This window comes from Macrotis lagotis, chromosome X (assembly GCF_037893015.1).
Source record: "Macrotis lagotis isolate mMagLag1 chromosome X, bilby.v1.9.chrom.fasta, whole genome shotgun sequence".
In the NCBI taxonomy this organism is placed as follows: Eukaryota; Metazoa; Chordata; class Mammalia; order Peramelemorphia; family Peramelidae; genus Macrotis; species Macrotis lagotis.
Window position 1 is genome coordinate 256,426,737 of NC_133666.1, and position 23,052 is coordinate 256,449,788.

The following is a 23,052-nucleotide window of genomic DNA, read 5'->3' on the forward strand; positions in this document are numbered from 1 at the left end:
GAGACATGGATGTGTGGTTGAAATTCTGAGTGTCATTTTAAACTCAACATGTCCAAAACTGAACTTAGGATTTTCCCCTCCAAACTCATCCACCTTCCATGCTCTGATATAACACACCAGCCTCCTTTCCATTCCTTACACATGATATTCTATCTCCTGGCTGTCATTCATACTTCAATGCATGCCTTCCTTACCACTTGCTTTAGGGTCCCTCTTCCCTTAAGACTCAGCTCAAGCACTATCTTCTCAGTAAAGTTTTTTGATTTCCTCACTACTTAGTGCCACCCTCCAAAACTATCTTGCATGTACTTGTACTTGTTTTCTTTATATCTATTCTGCATATACTTATATATTTTTGGTTGCCCTCTCTCCACCTGCCAAAGGCAAAAGACCTTATAATATCTGATTCTGACTGGGAAGGGATAAGGATTGTGATTAACTACTTCATAAGAAAAGAAGTTGAAGAAAGTCCATACAACTAAAATTCAGGACTCAAAAATTCTCTGAATTCAGCAGTTTATGAAATTTCAGATCATAAATCAAGAGCCGGCTTATCTCCCTTCTAGTCACCATAAGGGGGTAAATTTCATCTTCAGTGTCGAGTGTTGCATAGATTTTTGTGAGTTTCTGCAAAGTGTATAAGTAAGTCTATTTGAGGGCTATGCTTTCAGGAAAAAGAACTGGAGTTATTTCATCACTCTTTGGGATTTACATTTATACAAATGCCTTATAGTGGGTACATGAAATTCCATGCTAAATAAGAAAATGCACACCTACAAGTTTTCAAAAAGTAACTAAATTAGACCAAGACTGAATTGGCTATATGGAATGGAAGAGCAATCTATTAAGCATTTATTATGTTCACAGGTACTATGTTAAGCACTGGAGCTATGAATACCAGTAAACAGGAAAGTCCCTTAACTCAAAGAGATCTAATTCTAATGGAGGGAGAAAATAACATTCTAGACAGTGACAAAGGAGGAAATGTTTAGGAAATGTTGATTTGATGAGTTGTCAGAATTAGTGTAGGGAAATAAGTGGGGAGATAGAAGTGGCAAAAGAGAGGGTTTGCTTGGTCTTTCTGGGTCCAAGCAAAGTAAGGTGAATGCTCATTAGAGTTTTCATAAACTTTATGCTTCCCAATCAATATAAAAATATTATTGTTGTTCCAAGTCAAACCTTTTGCTTGAAAAATTATTTCCAAATATTATAGTATTACTAGTGTTTAAGTCAAGGTGATATTCCATTTAACTTAATGGTATGTAATCAATGGCACTTAGATAAGAGGCATTCATTTCCCCACAAGAGACTACAGTCAGACATAAGAGAATGCCCCTAGGAAACAATATAGATCACAAGAACTAGGGATGGTTTGGAATGTAATAAAAATGCAAAAAGTGGAGAATTTTAATATTCAGAAACAGTTTTTGGCACTAGCATAAAATTAGACTGAATTAGATGATTGTCATCTATGTAGTTTTGCTGTGGGCTAAAATGTGAACTATTTTTAATTTTGCAACTTGTTTTCTAGAAATATGAATGTATATCAGATAATAATAACTAGGCTTTTTTGGAGAGTATACAATGAAGGCTATCGGTGGTGAGTAGATAAATGTCTTTGATTATTCTTATAATTAAATTTTTTTTAAATTATTTCAACCATTCTACTTTGGTGTCTCCTATCAATTTAACTGTTCTACTTATTGATATTATTAATGTGATTACATGATATAGCCTCTATTAATGAGATATGGGGCTGAGAGCTTCTTAATACATAAAAACATGATAACTGTATAAATTTTATGGGTAATTTCACAATGTAATTCATCCAGCCTTTCTGGAGAGAAATTTGGAACTATGCCCAAAGGGCAACAAAAATGTGCATACCCTTTGATCCAGCAATACCACTACTGGGTCTATACCCTGAAAAGATGATGAAAAAGGGTAAAAACATCACTTTTACAAAAATATTCATAGCAGCCCTGTTTGTGGTGGCAAAGAATTGTAAATCAAGTAAATGTCCTTCAATTGGGGAATGGCTTAGCACACTGTGGTACATGTATGCCATGGAACACTATTGTTCTATTAGAAACCAGGAGGGATGGGAATTCAGGGAAGTCTGGAGGGATTTGCATGAACTGATGCTGAGCGAGAGGAGTAGAACCAGAAAGACACTGTACACCCTAACAGCAACCTGGGGGCAATGATCAACCTTGATGAACTCGCTCATTCCATCAGTGCAACAATCAGGGGCAATTTCAGGTTGTCTGCAATGGAGAATACCATCTGTATCCAGAGAAAGAACTGTGGAGTTTGAACAAAGACCAAGGACTATTAACTTTAATTTAGGGAAAAAGCCTGATATCTTATTGTCTGATCTTGCTATCTCATACTTTATGTTTCTTCCTTAAGGATATGATTTCTCTCTCATCGCATTAAATTTGGATCAATGTACAACATGGAAACAATGTAAAGACTGTTAGATTGACTTCTGTGGGGGTGGGGGGAAGGAGAAAGATATAGGGGAAAAATTGTAAAACTCAAAATAAATAAAATCTTTAAAAAAAAGAATTTCGCAATGTAAAAACTATCAAATTGTGGGGAAAATTATAAAATTCAAAAAACAAAAAAATTGTAAATAAAAGATAATTTCTTATTTCTTGCAATAATTGTAACAGTGGAACTTAGTGTATTGGGTAGAACAAAGAACCAATACTCTATGTTCACAATGCTATTTTTGTTGTAGGATACTGTAATAGATCAGCTGCTCAGGGCACATAACCCTAAGTGGTAGAGGTAAACATAGTATACCAGGAGACCCAGAATGAAATCAAACAGGACCTACCATTATATCCAAAAGAGAAGCTGGGAGTGGATTCTGGCTCTAGTACAAAGTGCCAATTTAGGATACAGCTGGCAAGATTATTAAACCAAAGAAAACAACAACCAGTATGTTATTATAAAACTACAGATACCCCCCCAAAAGGAATAAGTAATTGTTAATAGTCTTATTAATGTCTTATTGAGTTATTAATTTCTGGGATTAGTATTTATTTGACTGCAAAGGAAGCAAGGGATAAAAATCAAATAAAATATAAAAAAGAAAGAACTGGAAGGAGGAAAAGAAATAAGCCTTATCCAAAAAATGGACTCCCTGAAAATGAGAACAGACAAATAGAAATTAGTGACTCTATGAGACAGCAAGAAATATTAGAACATAATCAAAAGACTAGGAAAAAAAGAAGTAAATATAAGATATTTTATACCAAAAACAACTGACCTAGAAAACTAGTTAAGAAGAGATAATTTAAGAATTACTAGACTACCTAATATTCAAGAGCAGACATAGGGGAATGGTTAATGGGAGTTAGGAGTTAAGATTTGGTTGGTTGGTTCTTGTCCTTCATTATTGAAGGCAAACAAAATGAAATCACTATATTTGAGATAAATTACAGTATGTCTGACTGTGGTTGATTAGACCAATATAAGCTTTGAATGCCAAAAGTTGGACACAAATAGTACATGTGAACAGCTGGAGTGGGTACTCTAAACTTATTATGTCACATTTCCTTTGAGCTGCTTCAATTCTGCCTTCTCCATAGAATACAGCACCCTCACTGATGAGGGAACACCATTGCTAGACATGGTGCCAGTGTCTCCCATGCTGTATAATCAATTCTAAAGTTCTTCAAAGAGAACTCCAGGGTGTCTCGGTATCACTTCTCCTGACCCTCTTGTGAGCATTTGCTCTGTGTGAGTTCTCTGTAGGATAGTTTTTTGGCAAGTGTACTTCTGGCATTCTAATAACATGTCCAGCCCATCATAGTTGTACTCTCTACAGGAATGTTAGAATACTAGGTAGGGTGCTCAAGAAAGGACCTCAGTGTCTTGTATCTTCTCCTACCAGGTGATCTTCAGAATCTTCCTAAGGCAACTTAAATGGAAGTGATTCAGTTTCCTGACATGGTGCTTTCCAGGTTTCACAGGCATATAGCAATGAGGTCAGTGCAACAACTCTGTAAACCTTCAGTTTGTAGTCAAAACCTCTTCTCTCCCACACTTTCTTGCAGCGTCTCCTAAATACTGAGTTAGCTCTGGCAAATCACCTGTCAACCTCATTGTCAATGTGTATCTCCTTAAAGGACACTGCCAAGGTAAGTGAACTCATCCACAGTACTCAAAACTTATCTCTTTGCTATAATTGATGGTTCCACATATAGATGGTGTGGTGCTGGATGATGGCGCCTGTGCTTCCTTGGTGTTAATTGTCAGACTAAAATTAGTACCAGCAGCAGAGAATCAATCCATACTTTGTAGCAACTCAGTTTCAGAAACTGCAAACAAAAGATCACATATCAATACTCCCTCCACTTTGGTCTTGGCTTGTAGTCTTTTCAAGTTGAAGAATTTGCCTTCAGAGCAGTTGCTGACCTTGAAGCCATGTTTATCCTCAGTGAAGATATTTGATAACATGGCTGAAAATATGCTAAAAGTATGGGAGCATGGACACATTCTCCATTGGTGACTGGAAAATCTTGAGAGCATCGTCCATTATTCAAAACCTGGGCGTGCATGTCGTCATGAAACTGCTGACATACAATACTGATGAACTTCTCTGGGCAACCAAATTTTGACATAATTTTTCATAAGCCCTAAAGACTGACAATATCAGAGGCCTTGGTCAGATCTACAAAATTGAATACAGACCTCTGTTCCATTCCTGGCATTTTTTTTTTGGAGTTGTCAGGCAGTAAACAACATATTGACTGTTCCTCTACCCTTTCTGAAGCCACACTGGTTCTCAGAAAGGTGACCATCTTACAGGTGAAGGATCAGCCTATGGAGAAGGGCTGTAGCAAGAATCTTACCAGCAAGTACTAAAAGAGAAATACTCCTGTTATTGTCACAAGACAATCTATTCCCTTTACCTTCATAGAGATGGACAATGAAAGCATCCTTGAATTCTTGGGGAATAAACTCTTCATGCCATATAATCTGGAAAATTTCAGTCAGTTTTTGGATGAGCAATGGACCCCCCCCCTTTGTAGATCTCAGCAGGAATAGAGTCAGCACCAGGTGCTTTGCAATTTAAAAGGAGCCTAATAGCATTTAAAACCCTCTTCTTCAGGTGGAATTTCAGCTAGGGATTGATTGACTTCAATGTAAGGTAAACGAACAATGGCTTCTGCATTACTTGATGATGGTCTACTAAGAACACTATGGAAATGTTCAGTCCATCTCTCTAGGATCATGTCCCTATCATTAAGCAATGTAGATTCATTAGCACTGGGCATCTGAGATGCACCAGAGGTCACTGGCTCATAAATAGCCTTCAGGGCATCGTAAAAACATTTTGGTTTGTTACTGTCTTCATAAAATTGAATTTCATCTGCCTTCTTACTGAGCCAAGAGTCCTGCATCTCTCTAAGTTTCATTCGTGCTTTACTTTTGATGTAATTAAAAGCTGCCTTCGTAGACATAGATGAATTATTCTGATGGTAAATCCTGTGGAGTTCTCGTTTTTCATTTGTATTTCCCCATCATTTTCATAAAACTAGTCTTGGTGTTTGGGAGTGTTCTGGCCTAGCTGAGCAAATGCAGTGCTATCTACCAGATCTCTGAAAGTTGCCCATTCTTTTTCTGCTACACTACTGCCAACTATGTGTTGGCATCAAACTGTTACCGCTTAGAGAGGTGCTCTAATCTCTTGACATTAATTCTTCCAGTATTCATTTTGTCTTGGGGCTGCCATGTTGGTTGAATATAAATATTTAGCTTAGAAAGGATGAGTCTGTGATCAGACCAGCACTCTGCATCTATATTGGCTTTATGTATGAGGAACAGCTAGAAGGCCAGTATTTACCTGGATTGAACTGTATGTGGGAAGGTATAAGGTGTAAGAAAACTGGAAAGGTAAAGTGTGAAGTTGCAATTGTTCCTTTAGAACCTCAATGTCTTCAAAGGGAATTAGGGAGTTAAATAAGAAAAACAGAGGATATGAGAGTAGATTGGTTCTATTTTGCAGTTTTTCAAAAGAGGGAGAAAAAGGGAAAGTTAAAAAAAGAAATTGCTATTTTTCATAATTATAATAAATATGGAGAAGAGTATACAAACATAAAGGAAGGAGTGGGAGGAATGGGTATTGCATAAGACATCTGAAATGAAAAAAGAGAACACATATATACAAATATTTTAATGAAGAAATATATCAAACTCAACAGGGAAACAAACAAGGCTGGGAAAATAGGGCAATATGGAAGACAATACCAGGAAAAGAAAACCATCAACAAAATGAATTTCTTGATCTTGAAGGGGGGGAGGGGAGCAGTAAAAAGGGATTTAAAAAAAAAGAAAGAAAAAATTGGAATCTAAAGTTATTTTGGAATGGTTGAAGAAATCCAGGTATATGAATTAATTAGAATATTATTCAATGGTAAAATGACAAGAGATGGTTTCAAGTAAATTCTAGATACTATGAATTTATACAGAGTGAAGTGCAGGAAAAAAGAACAATGTATACAAGTTCAATAACCTTGTGAAGAAAATCAATTCTAAAAGATTTCTCTCATTAAAGCAGTATTATCAACTATATCTCCAGAGAATACAGGATAAAATAGGTTACTTACTTCTTGACAGAGGGTACTCAAGGAGCATAAAGACACATATATTTTTAGACAAGGCCCAAATATTGCTTTTTTGTAATAAGGTCTTTTTCGGTGTTTTGTTTTTGTTTTTGTTTTTTTAGGGAGGGGTTCTTGGTTTTTGGTCTTAACTTTGCATTTTGTGGGGTGAAAGGTTTAATAAATATTTACTGACTTGACAGGCATGCAGGGCACCAACACTAAATTAGCAAAACATATAATTTTCAATGAGACCATACACATGTGTAAAAAGGCAATTCAAAGATCCAATCATTAAAATAAGATATTTCTATTGTCTTATAATATATTCAGTTTTATTTGAAAATGTTATCAGAGAAAGAGAGAGAGGTTTTATAAAAATATACTGAAATCATGTTTGACTCACCTGCGGGTAGCTGATTTCTTCTCTGTTTCTTTATCTATTCCTTTAGCAGAATTAACATTTTCACTTCTATCCTTTTTCAACTTTTTGGCAATTCGTTCTTTCATTAGATTTTTTTCATCACTATCATCTTCATCTTCTTCACATTCATCTTCATTCTGGAGAATAAAATTTAACATCTATCTAGGTAACAGTTACCCCAACAATCATTGAGAAAAAAAGATTAATATTTTACAAACTGGTCATTTCCTATATACATTGTATAACATTTCTCCACTATTTTTAATGACTATAGGTTTATGTTGTTTCATTGATGGCTACAAAACACAAGTTCATTCATTTTACAAATAGTCACTAACTAATGACAATGCTAGCAATGCCATAGATTCTGTCTTCCAAGAACATATAATTTATACTTCCTGCTCAGGCACAAAAGAATTTTCTACTTACTAAACAACTGCATATCACTAATTTAATATGCTTTGTCTGCTAATATATTAAAAGAAAAATGACCTTCACAAATTTTTAATCATATAGTCATTATCAATTCCTTTTAAAAACTTAAATCTTAATACACTCCTGCATAACATATTTATAATGCAAAACTATGTGTATGCAAATAAAATGATAGCTTAAAGAAAAAGCAGTGAAGCTATTATTTCTCACATTTATTTTACTAATACTTCAAGTAAAACATCTAACACATGAAATTTAAGCTACTTACAAATTGGGCAAAACTACTTACATAAAAGTTATTACTCACATCATCTGAATCTCCTGTAATTGAATCTGCACCCTTTTCACTAAAAGGAAACAGAAAACCCACATAAATTTCAGATTCTCCCTGAAATTAATAAAAATAACTAAACAAGTAAAAAAAGTATAGTCTACTTTCCAAACACATCAGATTAACTGCATTCATTTTACTTGAGTCTTCTTTTTGAACGCCCAAAGTGAAGCTGATATACAATTTAAAAAGCCATATTAAGTTATTACTGTTCAATGATAATCATTATTTATACAAACGAAACTGGTTGACTCATGAGAAGAAATGCATACTTTCGAACAGATTTATTATGTCACTGAAGCTGATTACAGGTCCAGGACACTTCTAATCTTTAGGAAAAATGATGAAATGAAATGAAAAAATCTTTAGGAGAAAGTTTCTATTGTATCAGTTCTGGCTAAAGAATATTACTTAATGGACGGCTAGGTGGTGTAGTGGATAAAGCACCGGCCTTGGAGACAGGAGTACCTGGGTTCAAATCCGGTCTCAGACACTTAATAATTACCTAGCTGTGTGGCCTTGGGCAAGCCACTTAACCCCATTTGCCTTGCAAAAACCTAAAACAACAACAACAAAAAAGAATATTACTTATATTCATTTGGGGGGGGGGTTGCAAGGCAATGGGGTTAAGTGGCTTGCCCAAGGCTGCCCCCCATATATTCTTAAAATTTTTGGTCCAAGTAGAACTTCTTAAAAATATGCTATTCTTAAGAAATTAGCATTTTCTTTTACTCCCTCTCTCAATTGTAGGCTTCCATCATGTCATGCTATCCTTCATAAAATTCACTGACCATATGTAAATAGATATATTGAACTATTCCTTTGCCTATGTTCCAGAATTTCTTGGACTACAATCCTGTGAATGAACAGAGTAACAGCATAATGCTTATTAAGGAAGAATGTATTTAACAGAATCCCCAAAGCAAGATGTAAAAAGAATAATTCTATTCATAGAAAAGCAGACTGAATGGCCATTCAACTAATGAAGTACCAACTAATCAGAGAGAACCTAATAAAAAGCTACCTTTCATCCCCAAAGAGAAGTAACAGAGATCATAATTGGTTGTATTACAGGGAGCAAAAAAATATTTAATGATTATCAGACCAAAACATGACTGCTTGTTCTTTGAATAAAGATTCAAGTATTATATGTTGATAAAAATTTTAATATAGATATAGCTGGATCTATTTCTATGAAAATATTTAGTCCAAGTACATCCCCACTGTGGTAAACTAGATTTTAATTAAAGATCAAATTGGATGAAAACTCCCAATAATGAAAACATTTTCAATTACAAAGCTTAAAATTAAAATTTAATTTGTTTTTAAGTTCAACAACAATAGGAAAAGCATTTAGGAGGTTTCTCCCCTCTATGCTGAAATTCAAACACAAGCTTAATATTTGCTGACAAGTGAAGAAACTAAATTTAAGATTACATGCAATTGAGGGATCAATGACACTACAAAAAGGGAATTATACTATGAAAAACAACCTTCCACCAACCCCACTCACACCCAAAAAACTCATGAACTTGAGAGTGCACTAATGTAATAACTAACCTTTCAACAACTGGAACTGAACTGAGATGTGGATCATCCTTGAGCAAGTCATGACTACTTTTGCTTTTTCCCTTCATGCTCTGAAAAATAACATTCAATAAATTTTCTGTTATGAATGGGGAAGCAGAACTTTACCACCAAAAGTGTAACATGGTATGGTACCTAGAGTGCTAGACTTGTCATCATAGTTTCAAATCCTAGTTCTGTCACTTATTAGTTGGATAACCCTGAACATCTCTAGGATAACAAACTCTTTGGGCTTTGAAAACTGTTCTCAGCCTGGCTCCAATCTCTTTCCAGTATCATTATGCATTACTCCCCTTCCCACATTTTATTATGTAGCCAAATTGGCTTCTTCTCTATTCCTCAGGCACAGCATGCCACCTTCATTGCTGTGCTTTTGCTTTGGCCATGGCCCATGCTTGGAATGCACTACCTCTTCATCTCTCTGAATCAAAGAATATCTTCTTTCAAGGTGGAATTCAAGTATAATTTTCTAAATGAAACTTCTCCTGATCCCTCTATACTTCTAAAGCAACTATACAGATTATTAAATAAACGCATAAATTCAAATGAATGTCCTTTCTGACTTTGCTGACAAATTGTTTATATTTGGATTCTCATTCCTTTGTAGCAATCATATTCTTCTGCCTCCACATTATCAATTCTTTTTATTTGCTCTGGCCAGAAGATCCAATACTGTACTTAAGTTTCCCATTAGGGAAATACTTTCCTGCTTCTTTGAATTCCTGAAGGTACCAGCAACCCCAAAATATCAATCCAGAGTCAGAGAAATGGATATTAATTCCATAGAGTCCCTTGTGTTATATAATGGGAGCATTCTCAAAAATTGTGCCACAAAAATGATTCTGTCCTCTAACCAGCAGGAACAAAAGTGATGAAGTACAGTTCCTATCTTTATCCTGTTTTTTCCAGAGCAATATGCTGGGGAAATTTCTATCCAGAATTAAACCTCATTCTCCCTCTTCAGAAATTCCTCTCACAATGGCTGGAAGGAAGGAGGAAGACAAAGAAGAGGTGACACAGGCCTTAATACCTTGTTTAAGTTATTTGTATTTCTAAATTATCTGAGATGGTTAATAAATTTTAAAAAGTTATTTTTGTGTAAGAGTATGTTTGTGGTTCTACACTGAGAGAAGAGAAATTATTCCATGGAGGAGAAAAAAGAATTTCCCTGGTTTTACTCAAGGATAGGAATCACACTGGTTACAGAAAGAGTTTTGGCAATTTTGGTAATTAATTGAGAATATTTCATAGCAACCCACTAGATTGCCTCTGAACCCAGAAAGAGATAAATAAATAAGAAGAAAAAGTCAGTAGCAGAAGAGGGTAGCAATTAGTTTGGTTATCAAAGTAAACTGTCCAAGTATAAAGTACTTGATATATTAGATGCTTAATAAATACCTGATGAGTGATATTAATTTTATATATGCAAGTTAAATTTTTTGAGATAATAAATTCTGAACATTTTATTGAGGTAATAAATACTTACATTGCAATAATTTCAAAAGAACTTTCATTTAAACAGTTATTTGAAAATATGGCATTATTCCTTAATACTCAAAAAATTTCATTAGTACATGGAAATCCCACACTAATAAGCTTTATCTATTAACACTTTTTTTTCATTTTTATTACCCCTTTAGTAAGTGATCTTAGAAGAATTAGGATCATTAGAATAAAAATTAAGTCCTGGAAGAAATCTTTGAGATAAAAAAGCCCAACTTACTCATTATAGATGAGGAAATTAAGGTTCATAATAGTTAGTTGATTTGCCCAAAGTCAGAGGTGGCAGAGCCAGAAGTTGAACCAGGTCCTGTGAATCCAAATCTAGTATTACACTATTATAAGGAAAGTAAACCAGAATGCAGAGGCCAGCTTCTTGGTGCCATATCTCTGATTTTATCCAGGCTGTTTTGCAATCAACACACATGGTCTGATTAATGGTAACAAAAAAACAAAACTTGGCTAACATTAGCAGGGAACTTGAAAACTATAATGGATTTAAAGTGAATTTTTTATTTTTTTTAGGTTTTTGCAAGGAATGGGGTTAAGTGGCTTGCCCAAAGCCACACAGCTAGGTCATTATTAAATGTCTGAGGCCAGATTTGAACTCAGATACTCCTGACTCCCAAGGCCAGTGCTCTATACACTGCGCCACCTAGTCAACCCAAATACAATGGATTTAGATATAATTTTGACATCATATCTCAACTTGGCGGTGATGAAAAGAAAAATTATCTTTGAATTATTTTCTTTTTTTCTTAAGGTTTTTTGCAAGGCAAATGGGGTTAAGTGGCTTGCCCAAGGCCACACAGCTAGGTAATTTTTAAGTGTCTTGAGACCGGATTTGAACCCTGGTACTCCTGACTCCAGGGCCTGTGCTTTATCCACTGCGCCACCTAGCCAGCCCAAATTATTTTCTAATTATAAAATATTAATTGTCTAATTATACACCACTAAATAATGGAAAAAAAATGGAAAAATGTTCATTAAATTGTAAAAATAGTTAATGGAAAAGGCAGCTGCTACTCCCAACTCTATTAGTCATCATGTGACTTTTGGAAAAAGGCACTTAATCTTTCAAAGCCTGTTTCTAAGTTTGTTAAAAAAAATGGATCCACCATTATTCCTCTGTAATTTTAGGGGTCACCTTAAAGTCAAATCAGAAGGATAGGAAAGTGCTTTGCAAATTATGAGGTGCTATAAAAATAAAAATTTTTATAGTTGCAAATATGTATGTTGGTGTATATAGGTAAAATATGTAATTTACAACCCATATACAATATTGCCATACCTTAGAGATATTGCAGATTTACTTCAAGCCCTCCACAATAAAGCAAATATCACAATAAAGCAAGTCACACAAATTTTTTGGCTTCCCAGTGAATATAAAAGTTATGTTTACACTATAACATAGTCTAATAAAGTGTGTAACAGTATTATTTCTAAAAATCCCAACATACATACCTTAATTTTAATATACTATATTGCTAAAAACTGTTAACTATCAATAAAGATTCAGTCAATAATGACTTTTTTGCTGGTTGAGGTCCTGCCACAATTTGATGACTGCTGACTGTTCAAGTTGCTAAAGGATGAGATGACTTGTGACAATTTCTTGAAATAGGACAACAATGAAATTTCTTACTTAGACCAACTCTTTCTTTCACTTGAATACTTGAAAATAATTGTAGGGTTGTTATTAACTGGTCTAATTTCAATATTTAATATCAAGGAATAGGGAAACCTGAGGAAAGGGGTTGGGGGGGAAGGTGGGAAATGGCAGGTTTGTGGAGACTCAGAACATATACAACATTTATCAATTAAATTTGCTCTCATATGGACACAGTTTGTGACAATCCTAAAAAATTACAATAGCAATCACAGATCATATAACAGATATGATAATGATGAAAAACTTTGAAATATTATGAGAATTACCAAAATGTGACACAGAGACACAATGTGAAGACATGCTATTGGAAAAAATTACAAACAATAGATCTGCTTGATACAGGATTGCCACAAGTCTTTAATTTGTGAAAGCAAAACGAAATCACAACCTTCCAAAAATCCAATAACTCCATAATATTTGTGAAATGTAATAAAGTTAGGTGTAATAAGACAAGGTATGCTTGTACATTTGCAACTGTTATATGTGTGTATGCACATATGTATGTAAATATATGTATAGTTATATATCCCTATACACACACACATGCATCCATGTAAATCTTCACTAGGATAATGAAAACATAAAATCTTGACATTTTTCTTCATGTCATTTTCCCCACTAAAATTCCATTCTCTCTTATCAACAATGATCATTGTTTACCATTTCTTTTAAGACCTGCCTCAAACTTTCTCTGACTCAGTTCACCCCACTCTGAGCTCTCTTATGAAGAATAGTCACTGACAAAAATGTCAATGAGGGTCTTGCAGAATGTCATTCAAGGTTTTCTGTCAAGATGTCACTGATTCATTAAATCAAAGGACTTCAGTTCAACTACCTCACAGTTTTCTGAGAACATTTTATCTAGCTTTATCCTTTTTCCTTAACATATTAAACATATCTGTATAGGTAGCATAATTTCCCATCTTCTTATTGGTTAGTTGTGTCTGACTCCCTGTGGACCACACTGTCCATGGGGTTTTCTTGACAAAGATACTATAGCAGTTGGTCAAACCCTTTTCTAGTGGATTAAGGCAAACAGAGGTTAAGTGACTTGCACAGGGTCACAGAGTTAGTAAATGTCTTTCAGCACTATGGTGCCATCTACCTGCCTCTAACTTCCCATTTGTTCTCATCTAATAGACTGAGGCTCTAAACTCTGATGGCAGGGACTTGAGTTTTCTTTTCTCTGTCTTCCCAGTACCTAGCACAAAGCCTTATATATGGAAGTTATAGTTTCATCAGCAATAGGGAGTTTTTATATCAGAAAGTTCCTCTTCTGGGAAATCCTTGAACCAAAGCAGATCATAACCCACCTATAGTTTGGTAGTTAAGTCTTGGGGTATTGACTATGAGTTAAGTGACCTATCCAGAGTTGCATAGTTAATAATGTCAGATGAGATTTAAAACTGACTCTAAAGTCTACATTTTTATCGATTATTAAAAAATAATAAAAACAACAACAAAAACCCAACACATTTTTACAGATTGAGTAATAGATAAATGTTTGAATTGGTAGTTCATATTTACAGTTAATATACATTTTAACAAGTCCATTTTACAAATGAGGTACCTAAAGTTTAGAAAATATAAGAGATCAATTCTTAAACACCAATTTAATGATTTTTCTGATCCCAGGTCATCTTACTCCAAGTCTAGTGCTGCTGTTTTATAGGAACCACACCAATCTTTCTCCATGTGCTATTGCCCCCTCTCATTAAAACCAACCTATCATTGAGGCATTTTCTCTTTTGTTCATAAGAATATCATAAAAATATCAAAAACCTTGTGAAGTTAAATATATGTTTATTGCATTCCCCGATATACTCATTTAGTAAGACTATTAAAAAAATAAAAGAAATGAGATCAATTTGACAAGTCACAATGACTTACAACTTTAGTCTCCTCACTTATAAAATGATATAGATGAAATCTCTAAAATCCCTTCAAGATCTAATATACTATATAAAAACCATTCTATACCAAAATATTCTATACAAAAAAAAATATTTGAGGTAGTAGAGAACAGGGTAAAGAATGGGAAAAAAAACAGGGATTCTAAAGATAAAGGAAGGCAAACCATGATATGGGAGCATCAGATGAAGTAGTTCTTCAAACAAAATGTTGAATATTCCTATATCATCTTTCTTATTTTTTAATACAGTAAAGTCTAGTTCAAGTTACACTCATTCTTAATTTGTGAGCATTCAGAGAGGGTCTGTGGGCAAATATTTACCTCAAAAATGAGCTTTCTAAATTAAAAGAATGAAAAAACTTATCTCAAGTTTTTCTGAAATATCTGTTTATGACCAAACAATATAATCTTAATTACAGCAAAGAGCTTTAAATGAGATTAACTAAGAAAACATTTTAACCAACTCCAAAACATTAAGTAATCATTTTTTACAAATCTATTTTATGGGAATTCCTGGAAATACAAAGACAAAAATGATTCATTAAAACTAATATTTAGTTTAGTGTAGATATTTTTTACCATAGCTACCTGAAAAAGAATATAGCTGAATTAAAAAAAAAAACATTCTTAAGACTTTTCATAAATTCAGGCAGAACTTCTCTCCAATTACAGTACACATACACACCTATTCATACACACAAACCCATGTTTCTGTGGTGGTCACACTTTGAAAAAAAATGATTATATTAATTCTTCCTTCCATCCATCCCTTACGAAAACAGTCCACACAAAAATATCTTTCTTCCTCCTACACCACATTCCTTCTACTTACTACCTCTTGGTTTCCATTAAATTTCTATTAGTTGTGACTAGTAACAAAATGATAAAATGATTAATAATGACTTCTCTAGAATAATGCCTTTTCATCAGTATTCACACTAATATTCATGAGAATGAAAAATATGATAATAGGATAAGCTGACATGCCAATCATTTGCTAAATCATTGACTTTTTTTTTTTTTTAGGTTTTTGCAAGGCAAATGGGGTTAAGTGGCTTGCCCAAGGCCACACAGCTAGGTAATTAGTAAATGTCTGAGACCAGATTTGACCCCAGGTACTCCTGACTTCCAGGGCCGGTGCTTTATCCACTGGGCCACCTAGCCGCCCTTAGATCATTGACTTTTAATATCCTTAGTGAAGAAGATTGATTGAATTCAATCTTTCAATAAATTATAGTAGTTTTTCAAATTTTTAAGTAAGAAAATAATGTTCTAGAGTTTGGAATTAAAATGCCATACATGCAAAGCAGCATTCTTATCCCCTTTAAGTTTAGTTAGGATAAATTGCTTTTGTATGCAGTTGTAACTGTATACAATATTCAGAAGACCATAGGTATACTATTATTTTTTTTTCCATTTCATGGAACAGAAACCAAGAGTAGCAGGAAAAGGGAGATAACTTCTATTTCTAAACATATGCTATTATAGCAAAAAAACAGAATATGAAGGTAATTTTCTAGTGAAGTCATTTCTGAAAAATAACTACAAAATTTTTTTATTATAAATATTTTTTAAAAATGAAATTAACTTATATTTGAAGTAATTAAATTTCAAATTCATGATTTAAGTTTACAGAAATCAACTTTTTAAGTGACCAAATAATTGGAAACTTTTTTGGTAAAAATCCCTTTCTACCTCAATATTTCAATAAATCAGAGATCTAATCACAAGTCCAAAGGTAAAGAGCTAATTCATACTTTCTTATTTAGTGGAACTTATTTAATTCTCTTCCACAGAGCATTTGCCCAGGTTGGTCTTTGAAAATTTCATGGGCACTAGTAGAATCATTCAGATTTCAAATCCATTTATCCTATCCAAAACAGATGTACTGATAAGTTAGTTCATGAATCATAAGCTTGGATCAGAAGGTCAGTCTCTTTTGACTGAACTGAACAAATTCTGCATTATTCATTTCATGCAGTGAACACAGAATCATCTAGAAGCAGGTGAGCTCAAGGAAGAAAGAAGAAAAAAAGAAAAGGACGAAACTTAAAAAACATCCACAATTAGAGGATGTCAATGAGAACAATATCATCAAAGATCAGGAGTATTTGGGAGCAGTTGAGATCATTGAGAGAAAAGAAAGAGAGACCAGGATTAAAACTCTTGGGGACACACAACTACAAGACAGAAAGTAGGTGATGACTCAGCAGTATCATAGCTGACAAGAATATATAGAAGATGGTCAGTAGCATCAAAAGCTGCAGGAAAGTCATGGGATGGCTAGATGGCGCAGTGGATAGAGCATCGGTCCTGGAGTCAGGAGTACCTGAGTTCAAATCTGGCCTCAGACACTTAATAATTGCCAAGTTGTGTGGCCTTGGGCAAGCCACTTAACCCCATTGCCTTGCAAAAAAACCCTAAAAAAAAAAAACCTGTAAGAAAGTCAAGGAGAATGAAGACTAAGGAAAGTTAAAGAATTTAGTCATTAAGTTTTAGCAGATGATCTCTAAAAGAGCATTTTCAGAGCTGGAAGCCAAATCTCAAATTACAGAATGCATAGTTAAGAGTGCAGAGGCAACTAGTGAAGATTGCTTTTTATAGGAGTTTAACAGGTATTGAGTACTGAAATTAAGACTGCTGGAATCTGAGTTCAAATCAAAGCTTTGCCACTTACTTCTTCACATGACTCTGAGTAAAATATTTAATACACATCTTAGGCCTCAGGTTCCTCACCTGTAAAATGATGATTATGGAACAGATAACACTTCCAAGTATGTTTCCAGCTTGAAATCTATGCTCTCCAAAGAGAAAGCAAATAGATATATAGGAAAATAGCTTCTGCGTACATTAGGCTCAAGTGAAAATTCTTTTAAGGGCTGGGAGATCTAAGTATAGAAAGAACAAGTAAATAGAGAATGAAAAATGAGAAATATGTGAAAGGAATCATTAATACTGGAATCTGCTCCTCAAGGGAGAGAAACTGGGATCAACTGGATTGAGATGAGGAGAGATTAAGCCTTGACAAGAAGAGCCACTTCATCCACAGCAAAAGCAAAGGGGAAGACAATTAGAGAAGAAGTTTTTTTGTTTCTGCAAGGCAAATGGAGTTAAGTGGCTTGCCCAAGGCCACACAGCTAGGTAATTATTAAGTGTTTGAGAATGGATTTGAACCCAGGTACTCCTGACTCCAGGGCCGGTGCTTTATCCACTGTGCTACCTAGCCGCCCAGAGAAGAAGTTTTGAGGAGAATATAACAGAAAAGAAATGACTGGAATTTCTCCACAAAGTAGGGACAAAATTATCAACTGACAGATGGGGTAAGAGACATACACTGACAAATATGGTTGATATGTTTGATGATAAAAAGGATTACAAATTACAATTACAAATGGCAGTGATCATTTAAGAACTGGCATCAATTGTTATTATTTTAAATAGGAATGGAGTTTTAAATTAGTAAGACTTTCGGAGACAGACAAAATTAAAGTAGACATATTTTTAGAAACTTACCACAAGTTCACCTATTCACTGAGAGAACATCCAAATACACACAACACACACACACACACACACACACACACACACACACACAAACAAGCACAGAAGATCTACCATGGGATAATAGAAAAATCAATTAAGCAAAGGAACAAATCATTCCCATTTTTAATTTACATTAGTTAAGATTCTGAAAGAATCTGAAATATATTCAAAATACTATCTTAAAATTTTCTATCTTCTATTACAATAAAGATACTAGAACAAAATTCCTAAGGGTAATGCAAAATAGAGTACAGAAATCTTATGAAGTACAAATCAGTGCTGTCTACCTAAAAAAAAACTGTTTAAGAAACTCCATTAAATAGAAAGGGAAAAAAAGTGAGAGACTAAATAGATTTTAAATTTTCCAAAAACTACCCCAAAAGAAATATCTAACAAGTCAAAAGAAAAAACAATTGCAATTTCACCTGACTAACTCGGTTTACTTCTTCTTCTTCCTCTTCAGCTTCTTCTCCAAATGAAAGTAAACTAAAATTTCTAGTAAAAGAAAAAGATTCATAAAACAGAATTCAAAAGTATTTTGTTTTTATTTCCAAGAAATATACCTAAATTTTTAAAAGCAAATACCTGCTATTTGATAAAAATAAAAGTTATCCCTTTTTTTTTGATGAAATACACTATTACTGAATTTGTTTTACTAAGCACTTCCTAAATGAAAGCAAAAAACTACGGTTTTTGCCACAGAGTACAGAAGTACTGAGGTTGGTAGTTCAATTTGCAAAAATTAAAACAAAATTCACCATAGGATCTACATATTCAGATTTTTAGACATCACAGTCACTCCAAGAGAGAATTAAAAATCTCTGACCTTGCCAAATGGTTAGCTGCATAACTGAAATTTCTAAAAATATTGTAAATGTCTATTCTGAAAACCCTGAAAGGATAAAACAATGTATTATCTAACTAAATAGTCTGTAGCATTTCATTTTACTTATTAAAATCTGCTATGCAAAAAACAATATACAAAGATGCCATGTGAAAATGGATAATTGGAGGAAACGGCAAATTGTTTGATTCTTCCTTAATTCTTCAACCTAAAATGAGAGGCAATTGAGTTTAATGAAATAAAAAACGGAAAAGTCAGAAGATACAGATTTTAGTCTTAGCCTGGCTTCTTACTAGTTTTCTAACTTGAAAAAACTCACTTCACTCTTTCTAGACCTAAATTCACTAAATTGTAAAATGAAGGGGTTGAATTACTCAGTTGTTCTTAACTGGGGTCCCCAGTCCTTGCAGAGATTTGTAAATAGATTTTGGGAGATCTATGAAATGTGACAGGGGAAAAAAAATTACATGCTTATTCTACTCTAATTGTTTTCCTCCATAATCCTATGGATTTTATGATATGCATTTAAAAATATTAATCTAAGAAGGGACTTATAGGTTTCATCAGACAAAATATGGCTAAGAACACATGGATTATATAATCTCTAAGGTCCTTTCTAATGTTAATAACACTCTATATAATTCATAGGCCAAGTAAAATAAATGGCAATTTATCATTCTTTTATCTCAACTTGTTTTACTGAACTATTGAAGAAAAATAATTTAAAGAAGTGATTTGGAGAAGGTGTGACAGATCATCAGGAGGGAATGCTTTTTTTTTTTAAGATTTTTCAAGGCAATGGGGTTAAGTGGCTTGCCCAAGGCCACACAGCTAGGTAATTATTAAGTGTCTGAGGTCAAATTTGAAATCAGGTACTCCTGACTCCAAGGCCAGTGCTCTATCTACTGCACTACCTAGCCACCCTGGGAGGGAATGCTTTTGCAACATATGGATGCAGTGTAAGTATCTATTCTGTAATTTATAAGTTGACTGATTTAGTCTGGGTCTGTAATTTTTCTGGTATAGGATATGCCCTTTACCAATTACAGCAAGGCAGCCATTAAGCAACATTTAATCAAAGAGAGTTGCCTTTAGCAATGAGAAGTTATATGGCTTGTCCAGAATCTGTCCCCTGAACCAGTTCTTCCCAACTGTGAGACAGTTCTTTGTCTCATAAACCAGAAGACCTCTTGCTGATTATCAGAAAAAAATTAATTACAATTATTGTCATATTGTCCTGAAAAATCAATCTAAATTCAATGATGGAGAGATTTCATACAAAACACTATCCAGAAGAGATAAATTAAATTCCAAATTCCAAACTAGATATGAGTTTATCTTGCAATAATGGTCAATTTTATAATTCGATTCCTATTAATATCTACGGATTATTAACTTGTTTTGCAATATATGCAGAAACATAAAAGCTAATAATTTAGAATACACTTATTCTGAATATGTGATGAATCCTAGAAGGAAGTTTATCTTTTTAATATCAATTAAACAAAGCCAAAAAATTTGCTAAATAAATTAAGGATACAGAATGCACTGTACAAGAAAATTTTAAACTGATTAAAAGCAAAACTGCTTTCAAACAAATTACCTATATCCCTTTACAGAGTTTGTTATAAGCCATAAATTTTTACTATCTAAAAATTAAAAGAGAATTAAAGAGAATTCTTTAAGTATATTAGGCAACTTTATAAGCTTGAATTTAAACTATATATTTGAAAATATTCAATTTCCATTTTAATATATTCTATAATTCAGACTTCTAAGTAATTCAAACTAATCTTCCACCAACCAAAGCAAATTAGGAAAGCTGATGAATTAATGGTACGTTTCACATTTGAGCAAAATGTTTATAATGTAATTACTTTGTGCCTTTAGTTGTCAATTTCTTTACTTCATCTTCTGGTTTGTCCTTTTTTGGCTTCTTACTGTCTCTTGGTATGATGTCATCAAAAGGATTAAACAAAACCTAGGAAAAAGTAATATTTATTATTTAACTATTTAAAAATATTTCTTAGTTTGCTCCCACTGCAATGTTTTTCCATTCTTCAGTCATCTGTCTTATTTCTCTTTAGACCAATTTTGTTTTCAATTTTAAGAAGACTCAAGAAATAAATAAAGCAATAAGCTGAATAGAACTAAATATAGTAAGATGATCTAGTGCTCTCACATATTTCCACCCTTTCTTTAAGTCACAAACAAGCATTTATGTGGATTTATTCTATTAACTACACTTATTTATTATAAGTTTTTTTTTCCTTTTCCCCCCCTCTTTGTCTTAGTTAATACAGCATGTGTCAGTAGGCAAGGGGTTAGACAATGTTACTCAACCTGCCCCCCCAAAAAATGGTAGAGATTGAAAAAAACCATTGAATATTTCTTTAAATGTACAGAAGCAAACAAAAAAGAAGTTCAGAAGGAAGGACAGACTAGGACAGCTTTAAAATGTGTAGAATTTACTATACTTTTTTAAAGCATATTGTACAAGATGGAGATTCAAAGTTTCATACAAAATCCTCATTTTGTATTCTGCTAATGTATATGATGCTGTGTTTACATATATAGATATGTACATATACATATATAAATGCATGTATATGTATGCATGTATAAAACAAAATGTGGTAAATCACTACCTCTAAAGAACTAAAGATGAGTATTAGACCAAGGAGAGTGGTGAGTCATTTGGAAGGTGTGAGAAAGACACAACATATAACCAATGGAGAACTCTAAAGGAGTAAAGAATATATATTAAGGAATATTATGACATGAAGAGAAAATAGTCTGATCACATAGCAAGAGCATAGAATGACAAGTAGTCAATCAGAATGGCTCTACTGGTACCCTTATGATGAGAGGATAAAGGCCCCTCATCACACCAGATGGACTGGATCCCCTGTAGAAAACTTTTGGGGGAACATGGAAAGAGTAACATAGGATAGGCACACATGGACAGGTTGAAATATACAACATTGGAAGGAATTCATTAAATGATAACATCAGAGATCCATTTGAGTATTTAAATATTTTGTAATGAAAACTAAAGAAACCCTCAAAATGTGATGGTTATGTTTCTTTAATAGATCATTACAGAAAAATTGGCAAATCTTTTCCATTTTATATCTGTTATGCCTCTATCAGTTGCATCTAAGAAGTTTCATAAAGAATGATATGGCTCACATAAGTCTCAAGCCAAACTTTATTTTTTGCTTTTGTTTTAAATACAATGGAAATATAAAGTGTGATTCTTAGCCCTCCTTCAGCTTTGTTCTACCAATCTACCACAATCACTGAAGCAGAGAGGTACAGAATTAAGAGGTTTTTTCCCCCTTGGATTTGGACAGACCAAAGAATTCATCACCTGGATGACAAGTTCAATATATGTATATACATATGTATGCACATATATGCATCTATTTATATATATATATATATACACATTATATATACATATATTATATACATATACATTACCTAGATGTCAAACTCAATATATGTATGTACATGAATATGTAGACATATGTATGAATTTATCATATACACATATATATAGCATCTGGAACCATTACAAATATATATGTATGTGTAATAAAGGAAGGCATACCTATCAACCAAAGGTTTCAAAGAATTGATGATAATTAATTCAAGCTAAAAACTTCATCAAGAGCATCCTGAATATTTACCTCACAATTTCTTATTTTATGAGGATTAAGTGGTCTTTCTTCTTCATTAATGTCCACTTCTGTCAATCTCAGCATATTATATACTGTGTCTCCTGTTACCTATCAAATAAAAATGTTTAAGAGTTTAAAATATACTTCATAATGTTTAAAGTTTTTTCAAATATTCAAAATAAAAGGATATGTAATACTAGAATATTGAAGTATATGCATAATTAATAAGGAAAAGAAAACTATTTCCTCAAAAAAACTATATAAAACAGAATAATTTAAAAATCTTAAAGGAAGTTGCCTGAGATTTACTAAATATTAGTTCTCATTTGCAATAGGATTGACCTCTTCAATGACCTTCTCCTAACTAATGCAGGAGTAAAAACATCTTGTACATCTCATTTCCCACAGACAGTACTTGCTTTGCACCTTTCTGGATTCTCCAGAAGTACTCATTTTAATCCTCTCCGACTCTGTCACTACACTCCCACCCTGAGTTTT

General features: G+C 33.5%; 1 protein-coding gene across 4 annotated transcripts in view; it reads right to left on the minus strand.

The window, feature by feature from the left end:
• The window catches only part of CWC27 (CWC27 spliceosome associated cyclophilin), a 311,278-nt gene that overhangs the window by 258,900 nt on the left and 29,326 nt on the right, over positions 1-23,052 (minus strand). For 3 of the 4 annotated variants that reach the window (XM_074206900.1, XM_074206902.1, XM_074206903.1), the window contains 6 exons: positions 22,564-22,662; positions 20,746-20,849; positions 18,450-18,519; positions 9,371-9,450; positions 7,769-7,826; positions 7,027-7,181 (listed from right to left, as the gene is read on the minus strand). In XM_074206900.1, the coding sequence (XP_074063001.1) occupies positions 7,027-7,181; positions 7,769-7,826; positions 9,371-9,450; positions 18,450-18,519; positions 20,746-20,849; positions 22,564-22,662 (566 nt within the window). The remainder of the gene's footprint in view (positions 1-7,026; positions 7,182-7,768; positions 7,827-9,370; positions 9,451-18,449; positions 18,520-20,745; positions 20,850-22,563; positions 22,663-23,052) is intronic. The other variant, XM_074206901.1, reaches the window with a different exon arrangement.